The sequence below is a fragment of the Sphaerodactylus townsendi genome, linkage group LG14, assembly GCF_021028975.2.
Source record: "Sphaerodactylus townsendi isolate TG3544 linkage group LG14, MPM_Stown_v2.3, whole genome shotgun sequence".
Classification (NCBI taxonomy): Eukaryota; Metazoa; Chordata; class Lepidosauria; order Squamata; family Sphaerodactylidae; genus Sphaerodactylus; species Sphaerodactylus townsendi.
The window spans coordinates 9,344,237-9,370,326 of NC_059438.1; the positions used below are offsets into that span (position 1 = coordinate 9,344,237).

At 55.1% G+C, this 26,090-nt stretch overlaps 1 protein-coding gene across 2 annotated transcripts in view; it reads left to right on the forward strand.

Annotated features, from left to right (window-relative positions):
• SMPD3 (sphingomyelin phosphodiesterase 3) overlaps positions 1–26,090 on the forward strand; it is a 170,853-nt gene that overhangs the window by 131,654 nt on the left and 13,109 nt on the right. For both annotated transcript variants that reach the window (XM_048515448.1, XM_048515449.1), the window contains exons 4-5: positions 3,882–3,957; positions 24,375–24,530. In XM_048515448.1, coding sequence (XP_048371405.1) covers positions 3,882–3,957; positions 24,375–24,530 — 232 coding nt within the window. The remainder of the gene's footprint in view (positions 1–3,881; positions 3,958–24,374; positions 24,531–26,090) is intronic.

Here is a 26,090-nt window from a genome sequence, read left to right on the forward strand (position 1 = left end):
GTTGGCAAAGAAAATATTGACCGGATGATCTGGGGTTTTAATTGTGCAATGCCCATGTCTAATTTTTCTTTTAAATGACATAATTTGACTGGAGCCTCTGGCAAGCATGAGGTAAATGTCAAAAGGAATGGATGTGCCTTCTCCATGGGGTATAAAAACCTATTTGCAGCCGAGTTCATCAACGATCCAGAATGAAGGATAGCCTGTTGGACTCCTGCACGGAAATGAGACTACTCTTTTTAGATATAGATGTCCCTGCCACTACAAAGGAAAGACCTCTTTAAAATTATACGAATATAAGTCAGCAGGAGGTGGGGGGAGCATATACCTCAGCACAGCAGCAGCCCCTGGGTCACAGAGATGCCTTTTGGTGATTGTCCATATCACTCTTTGGCAATGTAAAAGGAATTGGTGTTAGGCAGTGTCTTCCAGGAATTCCTCTGAGCTTTCCTGGGGCTGCAAATGCCCCAAGAGCTTTTGTGAAGCATCCGTATGAAACACTAACAATATGCTGCCTAAGAGTTTAAGAGTCTACAGCAAAAACAGTGGGCAAAGTTTTAATATAATTTGAGCCACTGCTTTGGAGGCATCCCTGGAACAGTTGCCATCTGGTGGCTTTGCTCAGGTTTGAAGTCTGGACTGTCTTGCATCCACACGACGTGGTTCCCCATTTGTCCACTGTACATGTTTCCTCTCACTTGATCAGGGCACTTTTACACACTGAATAGCGCACTTTCAATTTACCTCCAATGCCCCTTACAACTGGATTTTTACTATGCATAATGGGAAAATCCACTTGCCAACAATTGCTAAAGTGCATTGAAAGTGCATTCATTGTAAAGTGCATCTGTTGTCATTCTGGAAGATCTCTAGGGCCCACCTGAAGGATGGCAAATGTTCTTATAACGGGATGGGGTACTTAAAATATAAGTAATTGACATTTGTCTATCCCATATCAATATGCAAATTACAGTTCTTAATTATCTTAATGATGATCATCAAACATATTTCACATATTGCTGTGGCTTAAAATCAGTTATTGTCACACCATTATAGTTTAGTGGGAAAATGGTGGTTGTGGAAAGGCTGGGGCAAAGAAAATGCTGGAGAAACTGCCATATGGATGCTCAATTGCCTATGCAAATGCCTATATATTCACAGCAGCAGAAGAAGAATCACAGGAAATCATCACTATGTAGGTCCAGCAGATTATTTTTGACTTTTCGCAATTTGCTAGAACTATGTTGCATGTTTTCCCCAAAAGCAAGTCATGGAACTGTGTTGACTTTCTTTATTCAGTCGTTTGCCTTCATCTTATGGGCCTGGGCATTTTTTTGGCTGAAGCCAAGATTTGTAGTGTGTCTAGAGTCCTGCTGGAACTTCAAAACAGCACTAAGCATCTGGCACTATCTGTGATCAACCCTGTGTCATATCCCTGAATCCCAATTTGTTGCTCCTCAGTTAGAAGGCCAAACATTCCAAAGAGATAGGATGTCACTTGCAAGTCACTTCTGGGTCTGAGAAGGCTTTTTTTTTTTTGCAGCTGTGCCCAGAAAGACCAGTAAACTGCAAAATCAGGACAAAGTCTGAAAGTCTGCAGGTTTGTCCAGGAGCAAACAACTTATGTTCCTAAATGAAGCCATGCACAGACCACTGCATGTGTATCTTTGAATGAGTGCTGCAGGAATGAGCAGCAGAGCTCATATCTGACCTTGTCATGCATGGACTTGGGTTGATGGTCCAGCTTTGATTGGGCATGAATACACAGAGCTAGAGTTCAGGGACTGTGTTCATCATCTGAGGTCATTAAACCAAGACCCAACAAAAGAGTTTTTTTTTCTATTACTGCATCTCGGCCCCTTCTCTTGTGTCCATCAACCACCCACCAGCATGTCAACATGGTGTAGTGGTTAAGAGCAGGTGGATTCTAATCTGGAGAACTGCGTTTGATTCCCCACTCCTCCACCTGAGTGGCAGAGGCTTATCTGGTGAACCAGATGTGTTTCTGCACTCCTACATTCCTGCTGGGTGACCTTGGGCTGGTCACAGTTATTCGGAACTCCCTCCGCCCCACCTACCTCACAAGGTGTCTGTTATGGGGACAGGAAGGGAAAGGAGCTTGAGTCTCCTTGCAGGAGAGAAAGGTAGGGGTATAAATCCAAACTCTTCCTCCTCCTCCACCACCACCACCATCATCGTTCTGACCACTATCTATCATCGTGATGAATTTTTTAAAATCCCTCTCTGAGCTTCCTGGCTGCTCCCAGATCTAGCCAACTTTCTTGCCCCCAAAGCTCTCTGTGTCCTTCCCCCACCTCCATCTCTCTGCTCTCTTATCCCAGTGCACCACTGCTAGCAGCTTTGGCAATCCCATCTCTGCTATCTGTTATCTCATGCACTTTAATCCCACACTCACTCCAAAGAACTCAAGGCAGCATAAACCCCCATTTTGGACTTGCAGCCATCCTGCAAGATGAGCAAGGGGGGAAGAATGTGACTGGACCAAGATCATCCAGTGCTCTTCAGGTCAAAGTGGGGGTCTCAACCGCAGTCCGACACCCTACATCATGCCCAATCTGTGGGTCGGCTATCTGAAAGTCTCTTGCCCCTTGAATGATTCTAACCCTTCTCCTGGAGTCCCAAGTGCCCCCCTTCTCAAACATCTGCACGTGGCCTCTTTTACCCTTTGAAACTGACTTCTCAAACTCTCCTTTGATATGAAATGTTTAACATAACCCTCCCCCGCTACTTCTCAGGTGCTTGTCCACAAATTCCTTATGTTTGCTGGTGCACAACATGTGGACTTTGAATCAGCCCTGCAATGGGGTTTTGGTGCCTCCAAGATGCATGCCAGCCCCTTTCTGTTCACCCCTGTGGCATGTAGGGAGAAGCAACTTCATCCCCCCACCGCACTATATTCTTTCACATTGAGCCTCTATTAACTATTGCAAAAATTCTATTTAGTCACTTAAATAAGTTATCGAAACCTTTGAATTTTAAATCTCTTCGCAAAACACACTTTGTTGGCACACCTGAACTTCAATATGCTGCAGTAATTTAATATCTGACTGAACCAACACTTAAGGAGTTCTCCCAAGATCTGTTTGGGCATGGGTGTCAGTGGGGGAGTTAGCAGAATTTGACATCTTGCTCCTCTACAGTGCCTTTCCGTGCAGAGGACACCCCGTAAGAATGGCCGCACTGAAACCCATTCAGTGGGCTCTTTTCTAGGGCTCTCTGTCTTTCTGTTTTCTTGGGTGCATGCAACACTGTGCTGGAAAGCTTTCATACCACGAAGAAGAAGTGGCAACTCTGCAGTAAGCCATCAGCAAGATGGATAAGCGAACGGGAGGGCGAGCGAGCTTGCTGTGCAATTGAGAAATAATGAAAATGATCCACGCACAAGCCAACGCAAATGATTCAAACCACGCTTCCTGCAAAACCCAATCTTCAGTTATGAACTAAATGCAGGGAGGGAGAAGAAGCGACCAAGTGATGAATTTGGCAATCAATACACAAAGTCTTGAGGAAGCTGCATGCCAGTGCTCTAGCTCTGAGCCATGGCCCATTCCCAAAGGGGAGACAGAAAATTTGGCAGCAGTGACAAAATTATTAAGGCTTTAGTGACAGTTTCCATTAGCTTCAACTAGGGCAGAAGAATGTCTTGATGGGCTGCACCCACCATATATATACCAAGAGACATTCTGTCTGAGCCCTGAAAGCAACACAGTCTCTTGTCTTCTGTGTGGCTCATACTTGGAGAAATAAAATCATTGCTGCATAATAGATCTAATGTTTTGAATTGGATAGTGGGCCTTTGATCCTAGAAACTGTTCTGGTGTCCATTAATAATTCTGTTTCTTTCTCGCTTCTTTCCCCAGGTGCAAGTGGGAAGTACACCTCAGGACCAAAGAATTGTGGGATACATTTCCTGCACTCACTTGCAAGCTCTGGCAGGTACTGTACCGTATGGAACTGTTTGGATCTGCAGGGCGCAGTGTTACATATGAATCAACCTAGGCCATTGTGATCCACAGGAGGCAACAACTGGTGGGACATGAATCAGAATGCAAACTGTGGTGCATTTTTGAAGTGATGTGCATTATGAAAACTGGCCACTTTTTGTTCGGTATGGATTGAGGGGAAACAGGAGTGTGGGTAGCTTGGTGAGGTGGTCAAGAGGAAGTGGATTCTAATCTGGAGAACCGGGTTTGATTCCCCACTCCTCCACCTGAGAGGCAGAGGCTTGTCTGGTGAACCAGATGTGTTTCCGCACTCCTACATTCCTGCTGGGTGACTTTGGGCTAGTCACAGTTCTTTGGAACTCTCTCAGCCCCACCTACCTCACAAGGTGTCTGTTGTGGGGAGAGGAAGGGAAAGGAGCTTGTAAGTCACCTTGAGTCTCCTTACAGGAGAGAAAGGTGGGGCATAAATCCAAACCACTCCTCCTCCTCCTTCTTCTCTCTTCTTCTTCTCCTCCTCGATTACTCAGCAGGCTATGTTTATGGGGTGGATTGCTATTGCCTTCCCCAGTCATCTACACTTTACCCCCAGCAAGCTGGGTACTGACTTGAGCATTTATGTTCCCCTGCTTGTGCTTGTGGTTTGCCAAGCATCTTACTCATCGTCAGTGATGTTGATGAGCGGGTTCTTTAACTTATGATCGACATCAAGGACTCAGTAGTGTGAGCCATACTTGGGGTGAGCACCGATAATTTTCATTGGTAAATTTCAAGTTTGGGTTCTAAAACCTGGAAATTTTTGGTAAAGCCAAATAAAGCCAATACCCGTAGGCTTTCTTCGGCTTTTTACCAAACATTGTTGGGTTTAAAAAAAACCGAAGTCGAAAGATGTCAGTTTTACCCACCATGACTTCAGCGGGGAGAACTGCAACAGGATTCAGGTCTCAGCCGTGCTGAGCACTGGTGGACTTGCCTAGGGACAAGGGGTACCCCTTGTCCCCGGGCGCATCCATTGCAGTCACGTGGGATGCCAAAACATCCCCTTCTCACTTGAGACTGGGATTTTGGAAGCCCAAGCAAGTCTGCATTCAGGAAGCGGCTGCTGAAAAAAAATTAAGAAGTTTCGATATAGCTTCCCCCCCCCACTTTTCATCCACGGGTGGCCCTGAGTGTCCAGAGGGCGGGGAGAAATACTCATTGTGCCTCCAGGGAGGGGAGGACTGGAGAGCCCGCCTCCCACTCACTCTGTGGAGTGCAGTGCCCATTCCTCCAGTACAAGTCCCTTGATGTTACTTCCAAGCCTTCTCCCAGCAGGAGGGCTCCAGCCAGCAGGAGAAGTCCATGGAGGTCAATTAGAAGGTGATCCCTGCCCCACAAGGTGTTTGTTGTGTGGGGAGAGGGAAGGAGGGCGCTTGGTGAACCACTGTTTGGAGACTCCTTAAAAGGTAATGTGTGCAAATCCAAACTGCACTTCTATCCATAAAAATCTTGTTTGTACTCAGAAATGGCCTTGGATTGGGTGTGTGTATGGGGGAGCTTGGCTTCTTAACTTTTGCTGTGGGGCTGAGATGTAATCTGCAGAGCTGAGTTTGATTCCCACTCTTCTCTGCCCCCCACAAGGTGTTTGCTGTGGGGAGAGGGAAAGGGAGGGGGGTGTTTGTTAGCTGCTCTGGAGACTCCTTATAGGCAAATGTATGAGATCCAAACTGTTCTTCTCTATTCCCTAAAAATTCTTGCTTGCAACTGTGAATAGCCCATTATTGGCTGGGGGATGGGAGCCTATTTCTTAACTTTGCTGTGGGGCTGGACTGGAATCTGTAGAGTGAGTTTGATGCCCCACTTTCTCTGCCCCACAAGGTGCTTGCTACTGGGGGAGAGGGAAAGGGGGGGTGTTTGTTAGCTGTTTGGGAGACGCTCTTATAGGTAAATGTATGGAATCCAAATTGTTCTTCTATTCCCAAGAATTTTGTTTTGCAATTGTGAGATAGCCTTAATATTGGGAGTGTGGGGGGATGGAGGCTCTGAAAGTTTCTTTAACTTTTGCAATGTGGGTTGGCTGTAATCCGTGAGTGAGTTTGATGCTCCACTTTGTCTGCCCCACAAGGGAGGGAGAGGAAAGGGGGGTGTTTGTTAGCTGTTTGGAGACTCCTTATAGGCAATGTATGAATCCAAATTGTTCTTCTATTCCTAAAATTTTGTTTGCTATTGTGAATAGCCTTAATATGGGGGGGGGGGGGGGGGTGGAGCGCATTTCTTAACTTTTGCTGTGGGGAGGCTGGGCTGTAATCTGCAGAGGGAGTTTGATGTGCCCCACTTTGTTCAAGTTCCCACCCAAGCAATTCCTACAAGGGCAGGAAAGAGGGAGAGGAAAGAGAAAGTGGGAGAGGAAAGGAAAGGCATTTGTTAGCTTGCAAACTCCTTTTCCTTTTCCCACAACAGACACCTTGTAAAGAAGGTGTGGCTGAGAGAGTTCAAAGAGAACTAGTTCAAGGTCACCAATCAGGCTTCATGTGTAGGAGGGGGAAACAAAATCCAGTTCATCAGGATAAAGGTCCACCCACTCATGTGGAGGGAGTAAGGAATCAAACCCAGTTTCCATATATTAGATGCCACCAGGCTGAAAAAGGGCACATTCATTCATGCTCTTGCCGCATTACATTCTAGCACTAAAATTACCTATGGCCATCAATTATGAGGGTCTCTTACATTCTTTGAAATGTTTGTTTTAGACAGATTGCTGCCACATGGGTGTTGGGAGCAGGTCCCTCTCCATAGCAGTGGCTGGTTGCTTCAATTTGGAGAGGGTTGCAGGTTGGTCAATAAAAGCAAATAATAGCTCTGATAGAAAGTCAATTTGTAGTGCAAAAAATATTTAGGGGTTCTGGTCAAACATCCATTTGTTTTCCCTTCCTCCAGCTGCTTTGGCTTTTGACAAAGCATGAGGGTAACCTGCATCTTCTGCACTGTGGTGGTACTCCACTCTTTCTGGCCTTCTGGCAGGGGACCTATCTCCATCTAGTCCAGCACTAGTTTCCCAGTATTAGCCAGCTGAAATACATCTGACCAACTCCTGAGCAGACCTTTGTGAGTTACAGCAGTCCCTATTCTCAGCATACTGTCAAGGGGAAAACCTAGAGGGCAGTCTGAGTAGAAAATGATGCCCAGGGCGGATAAGCAGCTTTCACCCCTGCCCCACCCCCCCCCCGCCCCATGCCCAGCTAGCACTGGGGGCAGGACCTGGTTTTTTCCACCCCCCATCAAGAGCCCCACTTATATGGTTTCCCTGTCAGTCGGCTGGGGGGGCCATCCATGCTCTCTAGAAGCCATGGCTCCCAACTCAGACTCTAGAGGGCTTTGGGGGGGGGGGGGGTCAGGCCATGGATCCCCATGCTTAACTCAGAAGGCCCTGCGTCTTTGCCAAGTCGTCTCCACCTGGGCATGTTGTGGGGAGTTTGCCGGAAGGATAAACACTGTTTCTAAAAAAATACCCCCCCCCTTCTACTACAGGTTTGTCTGGTAACAAGAATACTGGAACCTTGACACTTGTTTTAATATGAGTGTGAGTATAGGTAGAGGCACCTACTGTAAGGTGTGCAGATTTACCCCACATCAGATCCCACAAGAGATAAACGGGAAAGCCTGCTATCCACAGGCACTTCTCAGCCAACCTCACAGTTGTCTCTCTGATTTGCCTCTTTCTTTGTTCAAACTGCCTTTGTGAAGGTTCCAACTTCCTGATGGGAAGGGTTGTGATTTGTGAGAGATTTACATGCTTAAAAAAGTTAATCTCCCACTTGCACTGGCTTGGAGTTGTTTCTGGAGGCTAACAACCCACCCTATAGGGTTGGTGTGGAGACAAAATTAGGAAAGAGAGCTATGGGGAGAGCCATGTATGTTTTGCTGGTGGTGGGAGGTGTTTTGTGAGCTGGTACAAAAAATCATTGTTTGGTCGTTGTGGGGGAGGGTGGTCGTCCATACCAAACTCAGATTTTGTCCCCGGGCTCCAGTTTGCCTAGATTCGCCCCTGGTGCTGAGCATAGCATTTAGTTCTCTCCCTCCTCCCCCCCCCCCCCACTGTTTCCAAAGCCCCAGAGGACTTGGGAAGCAGCGGTGACAGGAAGAACTGAATACCGCACTTGGCTGCACCGAGCATAGCATTCACTTTTCTCCCCCTTTCTCACACCCTGCTCCAAAAGCTGATAAAGCCTAATCATGTTTGGCTTTATCAACTCTGAGGCTATTCGGCTCTGCTATTCGGCTGGGCTATTCAGTAAAGAATAAAGAAAGATCCAATGAGGTTTTTTTTTCCAGGGTTTTGGGGTGATTCAGATTTACTGAATCACCACCCCTAATCAATACATGATTTCAGCATCCAGGAGGGACAAGAAAACAGGAGTAAAAGTGGCGACCTTGACAAATCCTTAGATCCTGAGTACATACATCACAGCAACTGGGTCAAATTGAACCATGAACAGACTAGAATGATGCACTAGACATTTCTTCTCTCTGAACTATATTACAACTGACATCCAAATCAGAATGTAGTTGAGAGGTAGTATCAGGAACAAACTTTGCAAAAAGAGTTGCATTGCAACTAATCATCAGTTTCTGAGAATTTAAACTTTGGAGTCAAGAAGTGTTGAAATCCCTTAAACAGTTAAGCTGGTCTTAGCTGAAGAGTAGCAGAGAACCAACATTCCTTTGCTGCTGTCGCCATGATCTCATAGGTCTTCTGATGAGCTCTATAGCACACTCAGTCAGATTCACTTCATAGTTTTACTGAAATTACTGTAACCTTTCTACAGATTGCTGCCTTTATCATGGGGGATATTTTATTGATGTTATTTGCTGCATAACTGTAGTGTTTATTCTGCTGCCAATTGCAGGTTTTAGGTTTAAACTTCTAACAGCCAAACCCAAGCAGTGAGGCGGGTGGCCGCAACACTGTGACTGTGCTGTTCCGTGGCTTCCAGAGGGGCTTCCTGGCAGCCCAGAGAGGCTTGCAAAGCAGAACAGTCTTGCTACCACCAAGAAGCCACCATAGGGCTGAATAGGGTTGCACTGACTCGGAGTGTGGTGGAGTCTCCTTCTTTGGAGGTTTCTAAAAAGAGGCTGGATGGCCATCTGACAGGACTGCTTTGATTGTGTGATCCTGCATTGCGGGGGGGGTTGGACCTGATGGCCCTTGGGGTCTCTTCCAACTCTATGATTCTAGAAGTCCAAATTCCCTGCCGCTGGCATAAACCAACAAATGGCTGGGAGGAAGGCAACTAATATTGGCTCCTCCCCCAGCCACGTCCCTAGACCTCCCCCATTGGTAAGTGCCCTGGGGAGGGCAAACGCACTGGCATGAGGGCATGTCTCTCCCACAGGCTCTTTTGCCCCCCTCTTTGGATGGGGCTCTCAATATAATAATTTTATGCTATTTTAACATTTTGGCTCGACTCGTGTGATATTTTAATGACAAAAAGGTGCAGCATAGATCTTTGGAATAAATAAAGGAGCATCCTTTGTTTTGATAGACATCAGCTGTATGTTTCCTCCAAAATTGTCTTCCTGTCAGCTTTATTTTTCAGTTTGCTCTAAAATTGCCCTGCCTTCCTTAAGATTTCCTTCAGACTCCAAAGGTCAGTATCTTTCATATTGGGCACTGGCTAGATCCCCCAGAAAAAGTCCTAGGTAAATGCCATCTCCCATTTGGCCTCTTGTCCCAGGATATATAGACACCACCTAAGCCTGTTTCAGTTGTTATAGTTTTGACAGACTATGTAATGGGTGATTTCACCACCTGCACTCCTCTCAATATGTACAGTTGCCATTTTATATATGTGCATATTTTCCAGCATTAGTACCACCAATTGGAAATCCAGATTTTTTTTAATGGGTTCAGGCATACTGCGAAATAAAAAATACGTTTTTTAGACAAAAATGTAGCCATATGTTATCAGGAGGCTCAAAGACAGTAACGTCCCCCCTCACAAATAGTTTGAGTTCAAAAATCATAATGGTTGAAAAGTGCTTTGCAGCCTCATCCAAAGTTAGAGGTAGTGGGGCACTGTGCCAATCCAGTGCCAACCTACCACCCCCAAGAGGCTTTTCTGGTGGTGCAGGAACAAGAAACAACTCCAAAACCCTGCCACCAGTGAAAAGCTCCATAGGGCTAACAGGACTCATGCCAACGAAAGGGTTTTGTTGGCTGCGCCCAAGCTGCCCCCTCCCTCGACACTGACATGCGATCAAGCTGCAGCCACACTGCAGCTTGGAATTTGGGCTTTATGATATAGGTCTGAAGGATGGGCAGCCACCTGAACATCTGCCCCCTTTGCTGGGGAAACTCCCCCGAGAGGGCAAATGCACCGGACTAAGGCCATTCCGCTCCCCAATGCCATTTCATGCCTTCCCCCATTCAATGCAGCTAATATACATTCATCTCAACTGCAAGAATTCTGCAGTAAGTTACTTAATAGTGATGCTCCCACCATGTTCAATCAACATGAAAATGTCTAGAAAGAGTCCAAAGTGATGCTGTTTCTTTATGAAGCCAACTTCAGCAAACAGGACTGTTTTCTCTCACCCAATCTGCGTAACAGTTGATAATCCAAATATTATTTAAATCTTATCTCAAGATAAACATCGTGTCATCTGGTAAAGCTCTGAGATTAGATTATAAATTTAAAAGGGGTAAATGATGGGGAAAAATCACTCTACACAGCCGCTCTTGGTATCAGATAAATTCACAGCCTTGGCCTTTCTAGTTCCAACATAAACTGTTAGCAAAAGTCTAATTCTCTGTGCACAAATATTTTTCAAATAACACTTCTGCTTCTGTGTAAACTACTTTATACAAAAGTGCAGTAAAAATCAGAGCTGTCCTAGTCGAACGAGATACTTATGATGCACACAATTCGTGAATTCATGAAAGCAGACTGTGACAAGATCACACAACTCATTCTGTTCTTAAAATTTAAATTGCAAGCTTGGGCAACCCCAATTTGTCTTTCTTCATGCAGAGAAGAGACAACTGGTTTAGTCTTTCAACTTCCACTCAGTTTCACCAATCAAAGCAGGATTCTTGCTCCATTGTTAGCATTTTGGGGATGGGTTTTTAAAGGACACATCTTTTCCTCCTTTAAAATACTTACAATGGATTGGGGGCTTCTCATTTGCAGCTGCAAGATCAGGGGTGTCCAATTCTGGTGCTTCAGATGTTCATGGACTACAATTCCCAATTGGCCATGCCAGCAGGGGCTGATGGAAATTGTAGTCCATGAACTTCTGAAGTGCCAGAATTGGACACCTCTGTTCTAGATGGTCAGAGATGCATATTTAGCAGAGGCGTAGCTCCAAGGGGCCCGGGGGTGCGTGATGCACCGGGCAGGTTCCCTGTGGGGGTGTAGCGAGGGTGTTCCGGGGGCATGGCAGGGGTGTTCTGGGGCGGGGGCATTGCGGGGCAGGATGGGGGCGGAGGACGCACCAGTGCACCGAGCGCTTTTCCCCCTTGCTACGCCTTTGATATTTAGTCATTGTCTTCCTATCTTGTTCAAAGTAGCAGTCTGTGTTTAATAGGAAACTGAGCATGAAAGTGAAAGTCAACCAAATCCCAACTCCTCCCCTGCCTTCAGCTATTCATGTGAATATTTTAATCCACACTCTCAACTAAAACTATGTGAGCTGAGACCACAGTGATGAGGATGAAGTCCTTTAACACCCCCCCGCCCACCCGCACGCCCGCCCGCACGCACACACACATTTTCCCAGCCATTCCCCAGTTACTTTTTACCCTACTGGAGGGCGAGAGCCATTTTTTCTGCTTGTGCTAAAAGCTGGTGGCACTAAGCTTCAAAGTGGAGATGGTACAGGGTGGAAAGAGTTAAAATGGCCTCAATGCGTCCTCCATAAAGTTGAATTACACCTGCAATCACAGATGCCCCAGGTCTTCTGTAGCTTAAACATGGTCGATCTGGTTCCAGATAGCCACCTCCAGGATTCTTCAATCCAAATCTGCTCTTAGCTGTACATGGTTTTATCCACGTCATAGATTTGGCTGTGGTTCTGCAGTATTGCAAGCACATCTCCTTGAGAGTTGCAACTGACACATTGGTGACTTCACCCTTTCTCCCATGCTTGCGCGGTTCCTTTATATCATCCTCCTCCTTATCGAGGCTTTGCCAAATCCATTTTCAGATCTGAACAACAGCAAAAATGAATCTCCTCTTGCCCACCAGAATGTCTCCCTTTAAGGCCATAGGGTTGCTCTGTATTTCCAGCCTTATCTGTCACGCTACGTTCAAATGCAAGAGCTTACATTTAAAAGCTTAGATGTCCCACAATAAATCTCTGCTCGTTTATGGAACAAAACAGAAAAACCTGAAGGTTCCCAACAGCCATGTTTCCTGGGCTCTGTTAAATTATCGGGTCCAAAACATTTCTGATGTTTAAAAAGAGAGACGTAGAGTGATGGCAGAAAAAGGGAAAGTTCAGGCACATGAAAGGTACAAAGAGGGTCTGGGATCTGTTTTTCAAAGAAAGCGTATCTGAAATTGTTTTGGAAAGAGCAGATTGTTTATGGCTCAGGGGAAGTCCGGCTCGGATCCGAGAACAAAAACATGTTAGTACAAAAAGTTCTTGGATATAATATTGTGCCACCAACTCCAACCACCTGAAAACTTTTTGCTGTTAGCTACATAATGAGACAAAACGAGTCAGTGAACTCTGGGAGCAGATTGGAGGTAACAGCAATATTTACCTTCTCTATGACTGTTTCACCCTTAAATCTACTGGCCTCAATTGCCTCAGCTCTTTACTCCCCACCCCTGCAAGGAACCAGAGAAACTAACACATTTTGGCTATTGCAAACATCTTGAACCATAGCATAGTGTAATACACATGTGGACTGAGGTTTCCCAAATTCTCATGAGACTACAATTCCCATGTGGTTTGGGGGTCAATTATGTTCATTAAAATGGTATGAAAACAATGTAGTTAGATCTAGTCTCTAGGTTGTGGGACCAGGAATTCCTTTTGACAAGTGCATGAGCAGCATTTTCTCAAGGCCTGTTGGCTTCTTCAACTTCTCCAGGGTGGTCCTAGCACCAAATATGATGGGTGTTAAGTGGGTTTGGACAAGTTCATGGAAAGATGTGTTACGAGAACACAAGAAGAGCCCTGCTGATTCAGACTAGTAGTTTATCTAGTTCAGTATCCAGTTTCACTCAGTGGATCATCAGCAGTGCTGTAGGACCATCAAACGGGATATGGGGGCCAAGGCCTTCCCCTTATATTGCCTCTAACTATGAACGTTCATGTATTCACCACAGCAAGAAGCTCTTGATGAACCTGTTAGCCATGAATTTGTCCAGACCCCTTTTAAAGCCATCTTGTGATCATCACTATGTTCACAATTTGATTACTCTGTGTTAAAAAAACTTCCTAGCATCTCGCCCATTGACCTCATGAAGTGTGTGTGTGTGTGTGGGGGGGGTTATTTTATTCTTTTATTACTTATTGAGCTTGCATGCAGTCCTTCCCCTGGTGGGCTCAGGTCATTTTCCAACATAAAGCAGATGCGATAAATACAATAAAACCATACATTAAGATCAACTAAATTTACCAACAGTTGGTGGCTAAAACATTCCAGAACTCCATACAAAAATGTAAATCCTCAGTACAAAAATTTTAAGGCAACAGTGCCAAAAAGGAGGGGAAATGGTAGACTCAAAAAGATGGAACAGATGGAAAGAACAGGGAGGCCATTGACATGTAAACTGTAACTGCCTCAGTCATGAGCCTGGTGGAATGGTTCTGTCTTATGGGCCTTGCAGGCTTGTAATAGATACCACAGGGCCTGGGTCTCACTGGACAATTTGTTTCACCAGGCTAGGGCCAGGGCTGAGAATACTTTGGCCTTGGTCAAGGCAAGCTGGACCTCTTTTGGCTCTCTATGGCCCCTTCCGCACGACATTACGTAGAATATCGTGCACTTTCAATCCACTTTCCCCCCCCCCCCACCCCCCCCCCCCCCCCCCCCCCCCCCCCCCCCCCCCCCCCCCCCCCCCCCCCCCCCCCCCCCTCCCCCACCCCCCCCCACCCCCCCCCCCCCCCAGCCCCACACCCCCCCACCCCCCCACCCCCCCCCCCCCGCCCCCCCCCCACCCCCCCCCCCCCCCACCCCCCCCCCCCCCCCCCCCCCCCCCCCCCCACCCCCCCCCCCCCCCACCCCCCCCCCCCCCCACCCCCCCCCCCCCCCACCCCCCCCCCCCCCCACCCCCCCCCCCCCCCACCCCCCCCCCCCCCCACCCCCCCCCCCCCCCACCCCCCCCCCCCCCCACCCCCCCCCCCCCCCACCCCCCCCCCCCCCCACCCCCCCCCCCCCCCACCCCCCCCCCCCCCCACCCCCCCCCCCCCCCACCCCCCCCCCCCCCCACCCCCCCCCCCCCCCACCCCCCCCCCCCCCCACCCCCCCCCCCCCCCACCCCCCCCCCCCCCCACCCCCCCCCCCCCCCACCCCCCCCCCCCCCCACCCCCCCCCCCCCCCACCCCCCCCCCCCCCCACCCCCCCCCCCCCCCACCCCCCCCCCCCCCCACCCCCCCCCCCCCCCACCCCCCCCCCCCCCCACCCCCCCCCCCCCCCACCCCCCCCCCCCCCCACCCCCCCCCCCCCCCACCCCCCCCCCCCCCCACCCCCCCCCCCCCCCACCCCCCCCCCCCCCCACCCCCCCCCCCCCCCACCCCCCCCCCCCCCCACCCCCCCCCCCCCCCACCCCCCCCCCCCCCCACCCCCCCCCCCCCCCACCCCCCCCCCCCCCCACCCCCCCCCCCCCCCACCCCCCCCCCCCCCCACCCCCCCCCCCCCCCACCCCCCCCCCCCCCCACCCCCCCCCCCCCCCACCCCCCCCCCCCCCCACCCCCCCCCCCCCCCACCCCCCCCCCCCCCCACCCCCCCCCCCCCCCACCCCCCCCCCCCCCCACCCCCCCCCCCCCCCACCCCCCCCCCCCCCCACCCCCCCCCCCCCCCACCCCCCCCCCCCCCCACCCCCCCCCCCCCCCACCCCCCCCCCCCCCCACCCCCCCCCCCCCCCACCCCCCCCCCCCCCCACCCCCCCCCCCCCCCACCCCCCCCCCCCCCCACCCCCCCCCCCCCCCACCCCCCCCCCCCCCCACCCCCCCCCCCCCCCACCCCCCCCCCCCCCCACCCCCCCCCCCCCCCACCCCCCCCCCCCCCCACCCCCCCCCCCCCCCACCCCCCCCCCCCCCCACCCCCCCCCCCCCCCACCCCCCCCCCCCCCCACCCCCCCCCCCCCCCACCCCCCCCCCCCCCCACCCCCCCCCCCCCCCACCCCCCCCCCCCCCCACCCCCCCCCCCCCCCACCCCCCCCCCCCCCCACCCCCCCCCCCCCCCACCCCCCCCCCCCCCCACCCCCCCCCCCCCCCACCCCCCCCCCCCCCCACCCCCCCCCCCCCCCACCCCCCCCCCCCCCCACCCCCCCCCCCCCCCACCCCCCCCCCCCCCCACCCCCCCCCCCCCCCACCCCCCCCCCCCCCCACCCCCCCCCCCCCCCACCCCCCCCCCCCCCCACCCCCCCCCCCCCCCACCCCCCCCCCCCCCCACCCCCCCCCCCCCCCACCCCCCCCCCCCCCCACCCCCCCCCCCCCCCACCCCCCCCCCCCCCCACCCCCCCCCCCCCCCACCCCCCCCCCCCCCCACCCCCCCCCCCCCCCACCCCCCCCCCCCCCCACCCCCCCCCCCCCCCACCCCCCCCCCCCCCCACCCCCCCCCCCCCCCACCCCCCCCCCCCCCCACCCCCCCCCCCCCCCACCCCCCCCCCCCCCCACCCCCCCCCCCCCCCACCCCCCCCCCCCCCCACCCCCCCCCCCCCCCACCCCCCCCCCCCCCCACCCCCCCCCCCCCCCACCCCCCCCCCCCCCCACCCCCCCCCCCCCCCACCCCCCCCCCCCCCCACCCCCCCCCCCCCCCACCCCCCCCCCCCCCCACCCCCCCCCCCCCCCACCCCCCCCCCCCCCCACCCCCCCCCCCCCCCACCCCCCCCCCCCCCCACCCCCCCCCCCCCCCACCCCCCCCCCCCCCCACCCCCCCCCCCCCCCACCCCCCCCCCCCCCCACCCCCCCCCCCCCCCACCCCCCCCCCCCCCCACCCCCCCCCCCCCCCACCCCCCCCCCCCCCCACCCCCCCCCCCCCCCACCCCCCCCCCCCCCCACCCCCCCCCCCCCCCACCCCCCCCCCCCCCCACCCCCCCCCCCCCCCACCCCCCCCCCCCCCCACCCCCCCCCCCCCCCACCCCCCCCCCCCCCCACCCCCCCCCCCCCCCACCCCCCCCCCCCCCCACCCCCCCCCCCCCCCACCCCCCCCCCCCCCCACCCCCCCCCCCCCCCACCCCCCCCCCCCCCCACCCCCCCCCCCCCCCACCCCCCCCCCCCCCCACCCCCCCCCCCCCCCACCCCCCCCCCCCCCCACCCCCCCCCCCCCCCACCCCCCCCCCCCCCCACCCCCCCCCCCCCCCACCCCCCCCCCCCCCCACCCCCCCCCCCCCCCACCCCCCCCCCCCCCCACCCCCCCCCCCCCCCACCCCCCCCCCCCCCCACCCCCCCCCCCCCCCACCCCCCCCCCCCCCCACCCCCCCCCCCCCCCACCCCCCCCCCCCCCCACCCCCCCCCCCCCCCACCCCCCCCCCCCCCCACCCCCCCCCCCCCCCACCCCCCCCCCCCCCCACCCCCCCCCCCCCCCACCCCCCCCCCCCCCCACCCCCCCCCCCCCCCACCCCCCCCCCCCCCCACCCCCCCCCCCCCCCACCCCCCCCCCCCCCCACCCCCCCCCCCCCCCACCCCCCCCCCCCCCCACCCCCCCCCCCCCCCACCCCCCCCCCCCCCCACCCCCCCCCCCCCCCACCCCCCCCCCCCCCCACCCCCCCCCCCCCCCACCCCCCCCCCCCCCCACCCCCCCCCCCCCCCACCCCCCCCCCCCCCCACCCCCCCCCCCCCCCACCCCCCCCCCCCCCCACCCCCCCCCCCCCCCACCCCCCCCCCCCCCCACCCCCCCCCCCCCCCACCCCCCCCCCCCCCCACCCCCCCCCCCCCCCACCCCCCCCCCCCCCCACCCCCCCCCCCCCCCACCCCCCCCCCCCCCCACCCCCCCCCCCCCCCACCCCCCCCCCCCCCCACCCCCCCCCCCCCCCACCCCCCCCCCCCCCCACCCCCCCCCCCCCCCACCCCCCCCCCCCCCCACCCCCCCCCCCCCCCACCCCCCCCCCCCCCCACCCCCCCCCCCCCCCACCCCCCCCCCCCCCCACCCCCCCCCCCCCCCACCCCCCCCCCCCCCCACCCCCCCCCCCCCCCACCCCCCCCCCCCCCCACCCCCCCCCCCCCCCACCCCCCCCCCCCCCCACCCCCCCCCCCCCCCACCCCCCCCCCCCCCCACCCCCCCCCCCCCCCACCCCCCCCCCCCCCCACCCCCCCCCCCCCCCACCCCCCCCCCCCCCCACCCCCCCCCCCCCCCACCCCCCCCCCCCCCCACCCCCCCCCCCCCCCACCCCCCCCCCCCCCCACCCCCCCCCCCCCCCACCCCCCCCCCCCCCCACCCCCCCCCCCCCCCACCCCCCCCCCCCCCCACCCCCCCCCCCCCCCACCCCCCCCCCCCCCCACCCCCCCCCCCCCCCACCCCCCCCCCCCCCCACCCCCCCCCCCCCCCACCCCCCCCCCCCCCCACCCCCCCCCCCCCCCACCCCCCCCCCCCCCCACCCCCCCCCCCCCCCACCCCCCCCCCCCCCCACCCCCCCCCCCCCCCACCCCCCCCCCCCCCCACCCCCCCCCCCCCCCACCCCCCCCCCCCCCCACCCCCCCCCCCCCCCACCCCCCCCCCCCCCCACCCCCCCCCCCCCCCACCCCCCCCCCCCCCCACCCCCCCCCCCCCCCACCCCCCCCCCCCCCCACCCCCCCCCCCCCCCACCCCCCCCCCCCCCCACCCCCCCCCCCCCCCACCCCCCCCCCCCCCCACCCCCCCCCCCCCCCACCCCCCCCCCCCCCCACCCCCCCCCCCCCCCACCCCCCCCCCCCCCCACCCCCCCCCCCCCCCACCCCCCCCCCCCCCCACCCCCCCCCCCCCCCACCCCCCCCCCCCCCCACCCCCCCCCCCCCCCACCCCCCCCCCCCCCCACCCCCCCCCCCCCCCACCCCCCCCCCCCCCCACCCCCCCCCCCCCCCACCCCCCCCCCCCCCCACCCCCCCCCCCCCCCACCCCCCCCCCCCCCCACCCCCCCCCCCCCCCACCCCCCCCCCCCCCCACCCCCCCCCCCCCCCACCCCCCCCCCCCCCCACCCCCCCCCCCCCCCACCCCCCCCCCCCCCCACCCCCCCCCCCCCCCACCCCCCCCCCCCCCCACCCCCCCCCCCCCCCACCCCCCCCCCCCCCCACCCCCCCCCCCCCCCACCCCCCCCCCCCCCCACCCCCCCCCCCCCCCACCCCCCCCCCCCCCCACCCCCCCCCCCCCCCACCCCCCCCCCCCCCCACCCCCCCCCCCCCCCACCCCCCCCCCCCCCCACCCCCCCCCCCCCCCACCCCCCCCCCCCCCCACCCCCCCCCCCCCCCACCCCCCCCCCCCCCCACCCCCCCCCCCCCCCACCCCCCCCCCCCCCCACCCCCCCCCCCCCCCACCCCCCCCCCCCCCCACCCCCCCCCCCCCCCACCCCCCCCCCCCCCCACCCCCCCCCCCCCCCACCCCCCCCCCCCCCCACCCCCCCCCCCCCCCACCCCCCCCCCCCCCCACCCCCCCCCCCCCCCACCCCCCCCCCCCCCCACCCCCCCCCCCCCCCACCCCCCCCCCCCCCCACCCCCCCCCCCCCCCCCCCCCCCACCCCCCCACTCCCCCCCCCCTCCACCCCCCCCCCCTCCACCTCCCCCCCCCCCCCCCCCCCCCCCCCCTCCCCCCCCCCCCCCCCCCCCCCCCTCCCCCCCCCCCCCCCCCCCCCCGCCCCCCCCCCCCATCTAGCTCAGGGGTAGGGAACCTGCGGCTCAAGAGCCGCATGCGGCTCTTCTGCCCTTGCACTGCAGCTCCACGAGCCGAGCCGCCAGCCCCATCCTTGCCTGCCCTGTAGGCAGCAGGGCAAGCGCACCAATTGCCCACGGCCGGCTGGGCTGCGTCGTGGGCTTCCCCTCTCTCCCGACCCGTTCGAGTAGGGTGGGTGCTTTCCCGGCGGCCAGCAAGGCCGAGCCGCTAGCTTCATCCTTGCCTGCCCTGGAGGCAGCAGGGTGGGCCACCAATTGCCCGGCTTCCCCTCTCGCCTGCCCCGTTGGAGCGGCGAGGCCGAGCAGCTGGCCCCATCCTTGCTCGCCCTGCACACAGCAGGGTGGACGCATCCATGCGCTTCTCAGAATGAGCGGAGTAAAAGATTAAAAAACCCAATATATACAGTGTTATCTTTATTTTAAATGTCAAAAATTATTTGCGGCTCCAAGTGTTTTCTTTTCCCATGGAAAACGGGCCCAAAAGGCTCTTTGAGTGTTAAAGGTTCCCTACCCCTGATCTAGCTGTTTATCACAGAGCCCAGAGCAGGCACTGCAAAAGCAGACTGTTTCCCAATTGGAACAGCCAACCCAGAATTGAGGTGAAACCCCATTGGCCCCCTCCTGTCACCTGACAATTACTAAGTGAGCTTTTCCTGGCCATTGACATGAGTGGCTCTCAAGTGCCAGTAGAATTTCTGATGGCCTGGAGGTTGCTTGGAATTACAACTAATCTACAGGCTACAAAGATAAGTTCCCCCTGCAAAAAATGGCTGCTTTGGAGGTATACTGTACGACATTATACCCTTCTTAGCTCTCGCCCCTTCCCAAACACTGCCTTCTTTCTGTTCTGCCTCCATAATCTCCAGGAAGTTTCCAGCCAAGAGTTGGCAACCCAATGCTACCACTGGTGTTGGTCATGCTGGCTATGCTTAAGTTTCCCCAAACAGGGTGGGGATACAGAAGTCCACTTCGAGTCGGGAAAAATTGCATGGTGAGCAAATCCTTCTCTTTGCGTGCCATGGGTCCAGTCCAAATCAGGCCCCGCCAGCCCAGGAATAGACAGCTACAAACCGCCGAATGACTCAACAGCAGACAGAAGGCAGTTCAGGAGGAGTTAATGAAAATATACGTGGACCCTGTTATTGCCGATTGGAAGGGAAGATTTCCAATCAGCCCCAAATTATCCTTGAAGCTAGACAACTGGATAGGGTGAATGATGATCTGAGAAAGGAAGGCTTGGATATTTACAGCCTGTGCTGCAGACGGTTATACCAGGCAATAAATCAAACTCTGCAAGTGAGGGACAGTCTCCCTGATGAGGCAAGCCAGGCTAAGCTCACAGGCCCTGGTGGGTGCTGCTGAGCCCGTCTTGACAGGCAAATCTGTCCAATGAATTGTTCATTTTCTTCTTCTGGAAAAAAGAAGAAGAGTTTGGATTCATACCAGTCTTACTCTCCCGTAAGGAAGCTCAAGGCAGCTTGCAAACTCCTTTCCCTTCCTCTCTCCACAGCAGACACCTTGTGAGGTAGGCAGAGGTGTAGCAAGGGGGGAAGCGCCCAGTGCATTGGTGCGTCCTATGCCTCTGTCCCGCCCAAGAACGCCCCCACCACACCCCCGCCACACCCCCACAGGGGCACATGCTCAGTGCGCCACCCCCCCCCGCCCCCTTGGAGTTATGCCTCTGGAGGTAGGTGGGCCTGAGAGAGTTCCGAAGAGCTGTGACAACCCAAGGTCAAGCGGCAGCGTCATGCGTAGGAGCGGGGAAACAAATCCAGTTCCCCAGATAAGAGTCTGTCTCCCACATGGAAAAGTGGGGGATCAAACTCAGTTCTCCAGATTAGAGTCCACCAGTCTTAACCATGACAGCCCACTGTATCAAGAACTGGTACTTGATTTGCATTCAGAGCTCAATTAAAATAACTGAAAGATCTCACTCCCCTTCCCCCACTTCGCTCCCTGCGCCGTTCCGTCTTTTACTTTTTTCCTTTCAAATATTTATACCACACTTTTCTCTCAATCAATAGGATTTAAAGTGCCTTACATAAAAAAACAAATACAGATACCAGAGCCCTTCGGGGATAGGGCGGTATATAAAACTAAACAATAAATAAATAAATATAAATAAATAAATCTTACCGACAAAAAAAGATGCAAGAAAGCAAGCCACCATCTTCACTTGTGGGCTACCAAACACAAAGCTAAAGAGCTCTGCTTTACAGAACCTCTGGATCGCAGGCAGTGTCTGTACCTGCCTCATATACTTGGGAAATAGGCTTGCTATACTTCTGGGGGTGGCAGGCAGGCTCCAACGGCTGGGCTGTAGGCCTAGCCAGACCATGGCTACTAATTTCCAGGTGGTAGCTGGAGATCTCCCACTATTACAACTGACCTCCAAGTGACAGGGGTCAGTTTCCCTAGAGAAAATGGCTGCAGTGGAAGATGGACTCAGTGAATTACTCCTCTCCCCAACCCCCACATTCCTCAGGCTAGCCTTCCCTAAAATCTCCAGGTAATTCCAAACCTGGAGGTGGCAACTCTTAGCCAGGTCTTTTTATTCCATCAGAAGCAAGGAGAAGGGTGTGACAGTGTGATGGTACATTTGGGTTGTACCCAGAGGGGAAAAATAGATACGAGTGAACACACTGGAGCGTCATGACATCACTGCTGGGTACAAACCCAAACGCCCCTTGCTGCCACATTGGGGGCAACTGTTTTAGCTGCTGTTTTCAGCACTCATTGTAGCGTACACCCACTTCATACTGCACAAAATCAGGGGGAATGAGAATTCTAGACAGGCCACTGACTCCCTTCTTCGTAGTCCTTGACTGATGCAATGCAGATCTTCTCTGACATCGTCTTCATCCCTGGACAATTGCATTGCCAAATTTGAGAATCTGACCCAGTCATGGGTTAGGGCCCTTGCAACCCCAATCAAAGCTTATGCTTCCTCTAAGGTAACGTCAGCTCTTAACTGTAGCTTAGCAGTTGCCTTCAAGGACAGCCTAACAAGGCTGTTGCCTTCAAGAACAAGTTGAAACAGTCCAGTCTCAAGGTTAGCATAGAATGGATTAGAATGGCTGAATCCAAAAAAAGGGGACAATATTTATACCATTCTGAATGCCACATGAAGGTGGTCAAAGGCCCCTTTTTGTTTGCTGGCTTGCCTGGTTTGCCAGCAAAAGAGCTGGATCCAACAGCTCCCCAAGCTTGTAACCTTGTTAGGTGCATTGCTCAACTCCCTCCAGAATCTCAGGTTTCCTAGACATCTTCTGTCATCATCAAGATTAATGTTTGCAAGCTGAGCACTTTGATTCTTTTGCTCAAGTGTTCTTCCTTACCTTGAGCCGACGGCCAATTTCAGCCTTCATGCATAATAACATTATCATCTGTATGTATTTGCATCTAGACTGGCTCCAGCTCTCATTCCTTGACAGATACCATAAATATTCTGATGAGTTTAGGGCTTTTTTTAAGTTTAGAAAAAGGACACACACAGGGGGATAGGGCAGAGGTCTGTAAACCTGTGGTTAACATGGAGAAAGTGCATGGAGAGAGAAAAATGTCTTCCTCTTTCCTAATAATCAAAATCAGGGGCACTCTGTGAAATAGCAGTAGACTTCAGGAGAGACAAAAGGAAAGAATTGACTTCACACAACCCACTGTTAATTTTGTGGAAGCCACCCTGTCTCTACATGTGGTGGTCCTGCCCATCTAGGGAGCTTCATTACCAAGTGGAACCTCAACCAGGGTCTCCTTCCATATCTTAGCCACTGCATCACAATGGCTCACCAAAGTGGATTCTTGGTAGTTATGTTCAAGCTAGTGTGGCATTCCTGCTTATGGCAAACCCATGTTTGGCCCTCATCTACTGAACCGGTGCGAAACAGCTGAATCCCACCACTGCATAGAACAAAGAAACTTGAATACCCGATTACTTAGGCCTTACCTGTTTCTTACACTAAGCCCTAGAAACCTGAGACATTTTGATTCCTCAGTAGCCAGAAAGACGTAGTTAGGTTCAGTTGGAGGTCAGGATAGTACTACACCCTCCCTGCTCACCTGAATCCACACCTTGACCTTGTTAGAGGAGGGATGGAAAGGCATATCTTCACAGTGGAAGTGGTTACAGATCAGGAAATCATTCTCTAAATGGGAAAGCCAGGAATTCAGAGAACCTGTTACACATTGCATTAGTGTTATAGCAATGCAACTATATTTCATGGCCTGTTGTTTAAAAAAAATTGAAAAGGCGTTGGTGGCCCATGAAACCAGGGATGACTGGATCTGGGGTACCAGGGTTTGGACATTCTTGGGAAACCTGCCATGGGGAAGCCCTATTGCTGGTGTTATGGAAATGATTCTAAATATTCCCAATTAATACTCACAAATCCGACAGTAGCAGTGAAACAGTTTATTCAGGAACACGTCTATATAGAGGTGGAGATTGACCCTTGGTAGTAGTCAATCTGAAGTCTGAGGTGCAACTCGGCTCATTTTTATACATCTCCTAGCTAGCCCTGGCAGCCAATCAGGAAGTTCCACATGGTCCTCCAGACTGACCCCCAGTCGTACAATCTAACTATAAGGCATTAGCATATCTCATATGGGGTGAATGTAACTCTAGAAATTCCCTTGTAGCTTGTTTCCTTTTGTAGTCATTTTCACCGATAACAGCTTCTGCATTTTAGTTCTTATAAAACATATAATATAAAGCAAAACATTTATCTTACAGTAAAACCTCATTCATTGTTTTAAAGCCCGTTACTCAACTTCCTCTTTCCTATATTTTAAGCGCTCAGCTTTCTTCTTGTCTGGTAAACAGGTTGTTTCATGCAAGCTATTACAAATCTTTCTGTTAAACAAGTTCCCTTTTCCCTTTATCATTGTACACATTGTTTATGAATCTCTCACAACTCACAATTTTCTCATATCACTGGTGTGCTGTATCAACTGCCTCACCAGCAGTGAGGAAACACACAAGCCTCTCCCCACAAGTCTCTCCCCCACTCCCCAGTGAGGAAACACACAAGGCTCTCCCCCCATGGAAGGCTGGGTCCTGGGACCTGCCTGATCATTAAATGTTAACAGCCCTGATATTCCATTCAACTTAACTGTTCCTCCCCCACCCTCTTTTTTGTTGTTCTGTGGTTTTGGTTATGAACATTGGTGTGACATTTCCATTTCATAGCGTCTGAAGAAGGGAGGTCTGACTCACAAAAGGTGATGCTGGGAGTAAACTCAGTTAGTCTTAAAGGTCCTGCTTGATTTATGTTTTACTCTACTTTTATTTTTAAGATTGGGCTAAGATTTGATCATTCCAACTATTATGAAACTTGAAATGTTTCAGCTTGGTTCTCCCACCCATCCCCTGCCCACTTTGTTTGTTACTGCCTACAGGAGACACTACTGTTCGGTGTGAACAACTGGATCTGCTTCAGGATTGGCTGTCTGATTTCAGAAAATCTACCTCCTCCTCCAGCACAGCCAATCCAGAGGAGCTGGTGGCATTTGATGTACTCTGCGGGGATCTGAACTTCGACAATTGCTCATCAGGTGAGATGAGGTCCTTCCCTTTCTACTTCCCCTCCCCCCCCCGAAATATATATTTTTAACCTGATATCATCAGATTGCAATACTTTTTCAGCAGAGGTGTAATTAACGGGGGTGTAAGGGGAGCGACTGCTCCCCTTGAGCACATTTTTGAAAAGTAGTGCCTTTTCAAAATCCCTCCCAGCCCAAGCTCCACCTCCCTGACCAGGCTCTTCCTCCCCATGCTGTGGCCCACACTGCTACTCGGTTCGTGTCTTGGTATGAAGTTGTGTTATGTGCTCGCTCCCCCTAACTTTAGAACCTGTCTACACCCCTGATTTTTAGGATTACTAATCCCAGTTTGGCAATTTCCTGGAGATTTATGGGTGGTGCCTGGGAGGGTGGAGTTTGGGGAGAGGGAGGAGCCTAGCATGAATGAGATGCCACAGAGTCCATTCTCTGGGGCTTCCTTTTCCTCCAATGTAACAGTGGTGTGGAGATCAGCTGTAATGTTGGCCTGCACCTAGAAGTTGGCAACCCTACTTTCCTTTTTGTTTTCCTAGCCTCTCAGGAGGTGGTGGGACATGCTATCAAGTCACGGTGACTTACGGTGACCCTGTAGGGTTTTTTAAACCAGAGATGTACAGTGGTGGTTTGCCATTGTGGCTGAGAGAGTTCTGAGAGAACTGTGACTGCCCCAAGGTCACCCAGCAGGCTTCATGAGGAGGAGCAGAGAATCAAACCTGATTATTTAGTTAGAATCCCGCACTCTTAATCACTACACTGCTCTGGCTCCATAGCCTCTTAGATGATCAGCATTAAACATGCATGATCCTTCTTGTTAGCAACATGGGTGACAACATTCTGTTTTTTCTCCCATGTCTTTGAATGTCTGATTTTATTGTTCTTTCATTATTATACTGCAGGTTTTACTCAGCAGTATTATCTATAGTTAGATTGGATTAGATCTTAACCGCCCACATTATTGCATTTCTGTTTTGTGACTGTTAGGTGGCTTCGATGTTTGTTTGGGTAAGGTAGGGATGTATATTTCTTAAATCAATATTTCAGTAACTATCTGAACACAAATGTAGGCACCATGTTACACAGAAGTAGGGTCTAGAGAGGTGATTGAATTAGTCACCTTCACTCTTTTTTAAATTGCAGAACAGTTGGGGTTGTTCTCTTTTCTTTTCTTTTTTTTAAGAGACATAAATACCTTTGTTGCTGTGACAGTTGACAGTGACAAACGATATCATTAGTAACCGTACCCACTCCTGGGATTCCCCAGGGAGAACTGAAAAGGAAACTCTGACGTTTCCTCTGGCAAGAGGTGGAGTTATAATGGAGGGATGGTTTTGGCTTTTGGTGTTTACGTATTATTATCTTCATAGCAGATGATAGTAGACAGCTTGGGCAAGCAACGGGTTGATCCCAGCCAGTTTTTCGATGATGAGATAGTAAACCCCGAATCTCTCCTCCTGCCCCCCCATTAAAAAATTGCCTGTTACCCTCTCAAAATCCCTGACAGACAGTCCTTTCAGTACAGTTGTCCCTTCCATAGCATGACTTTCCACATTGTGG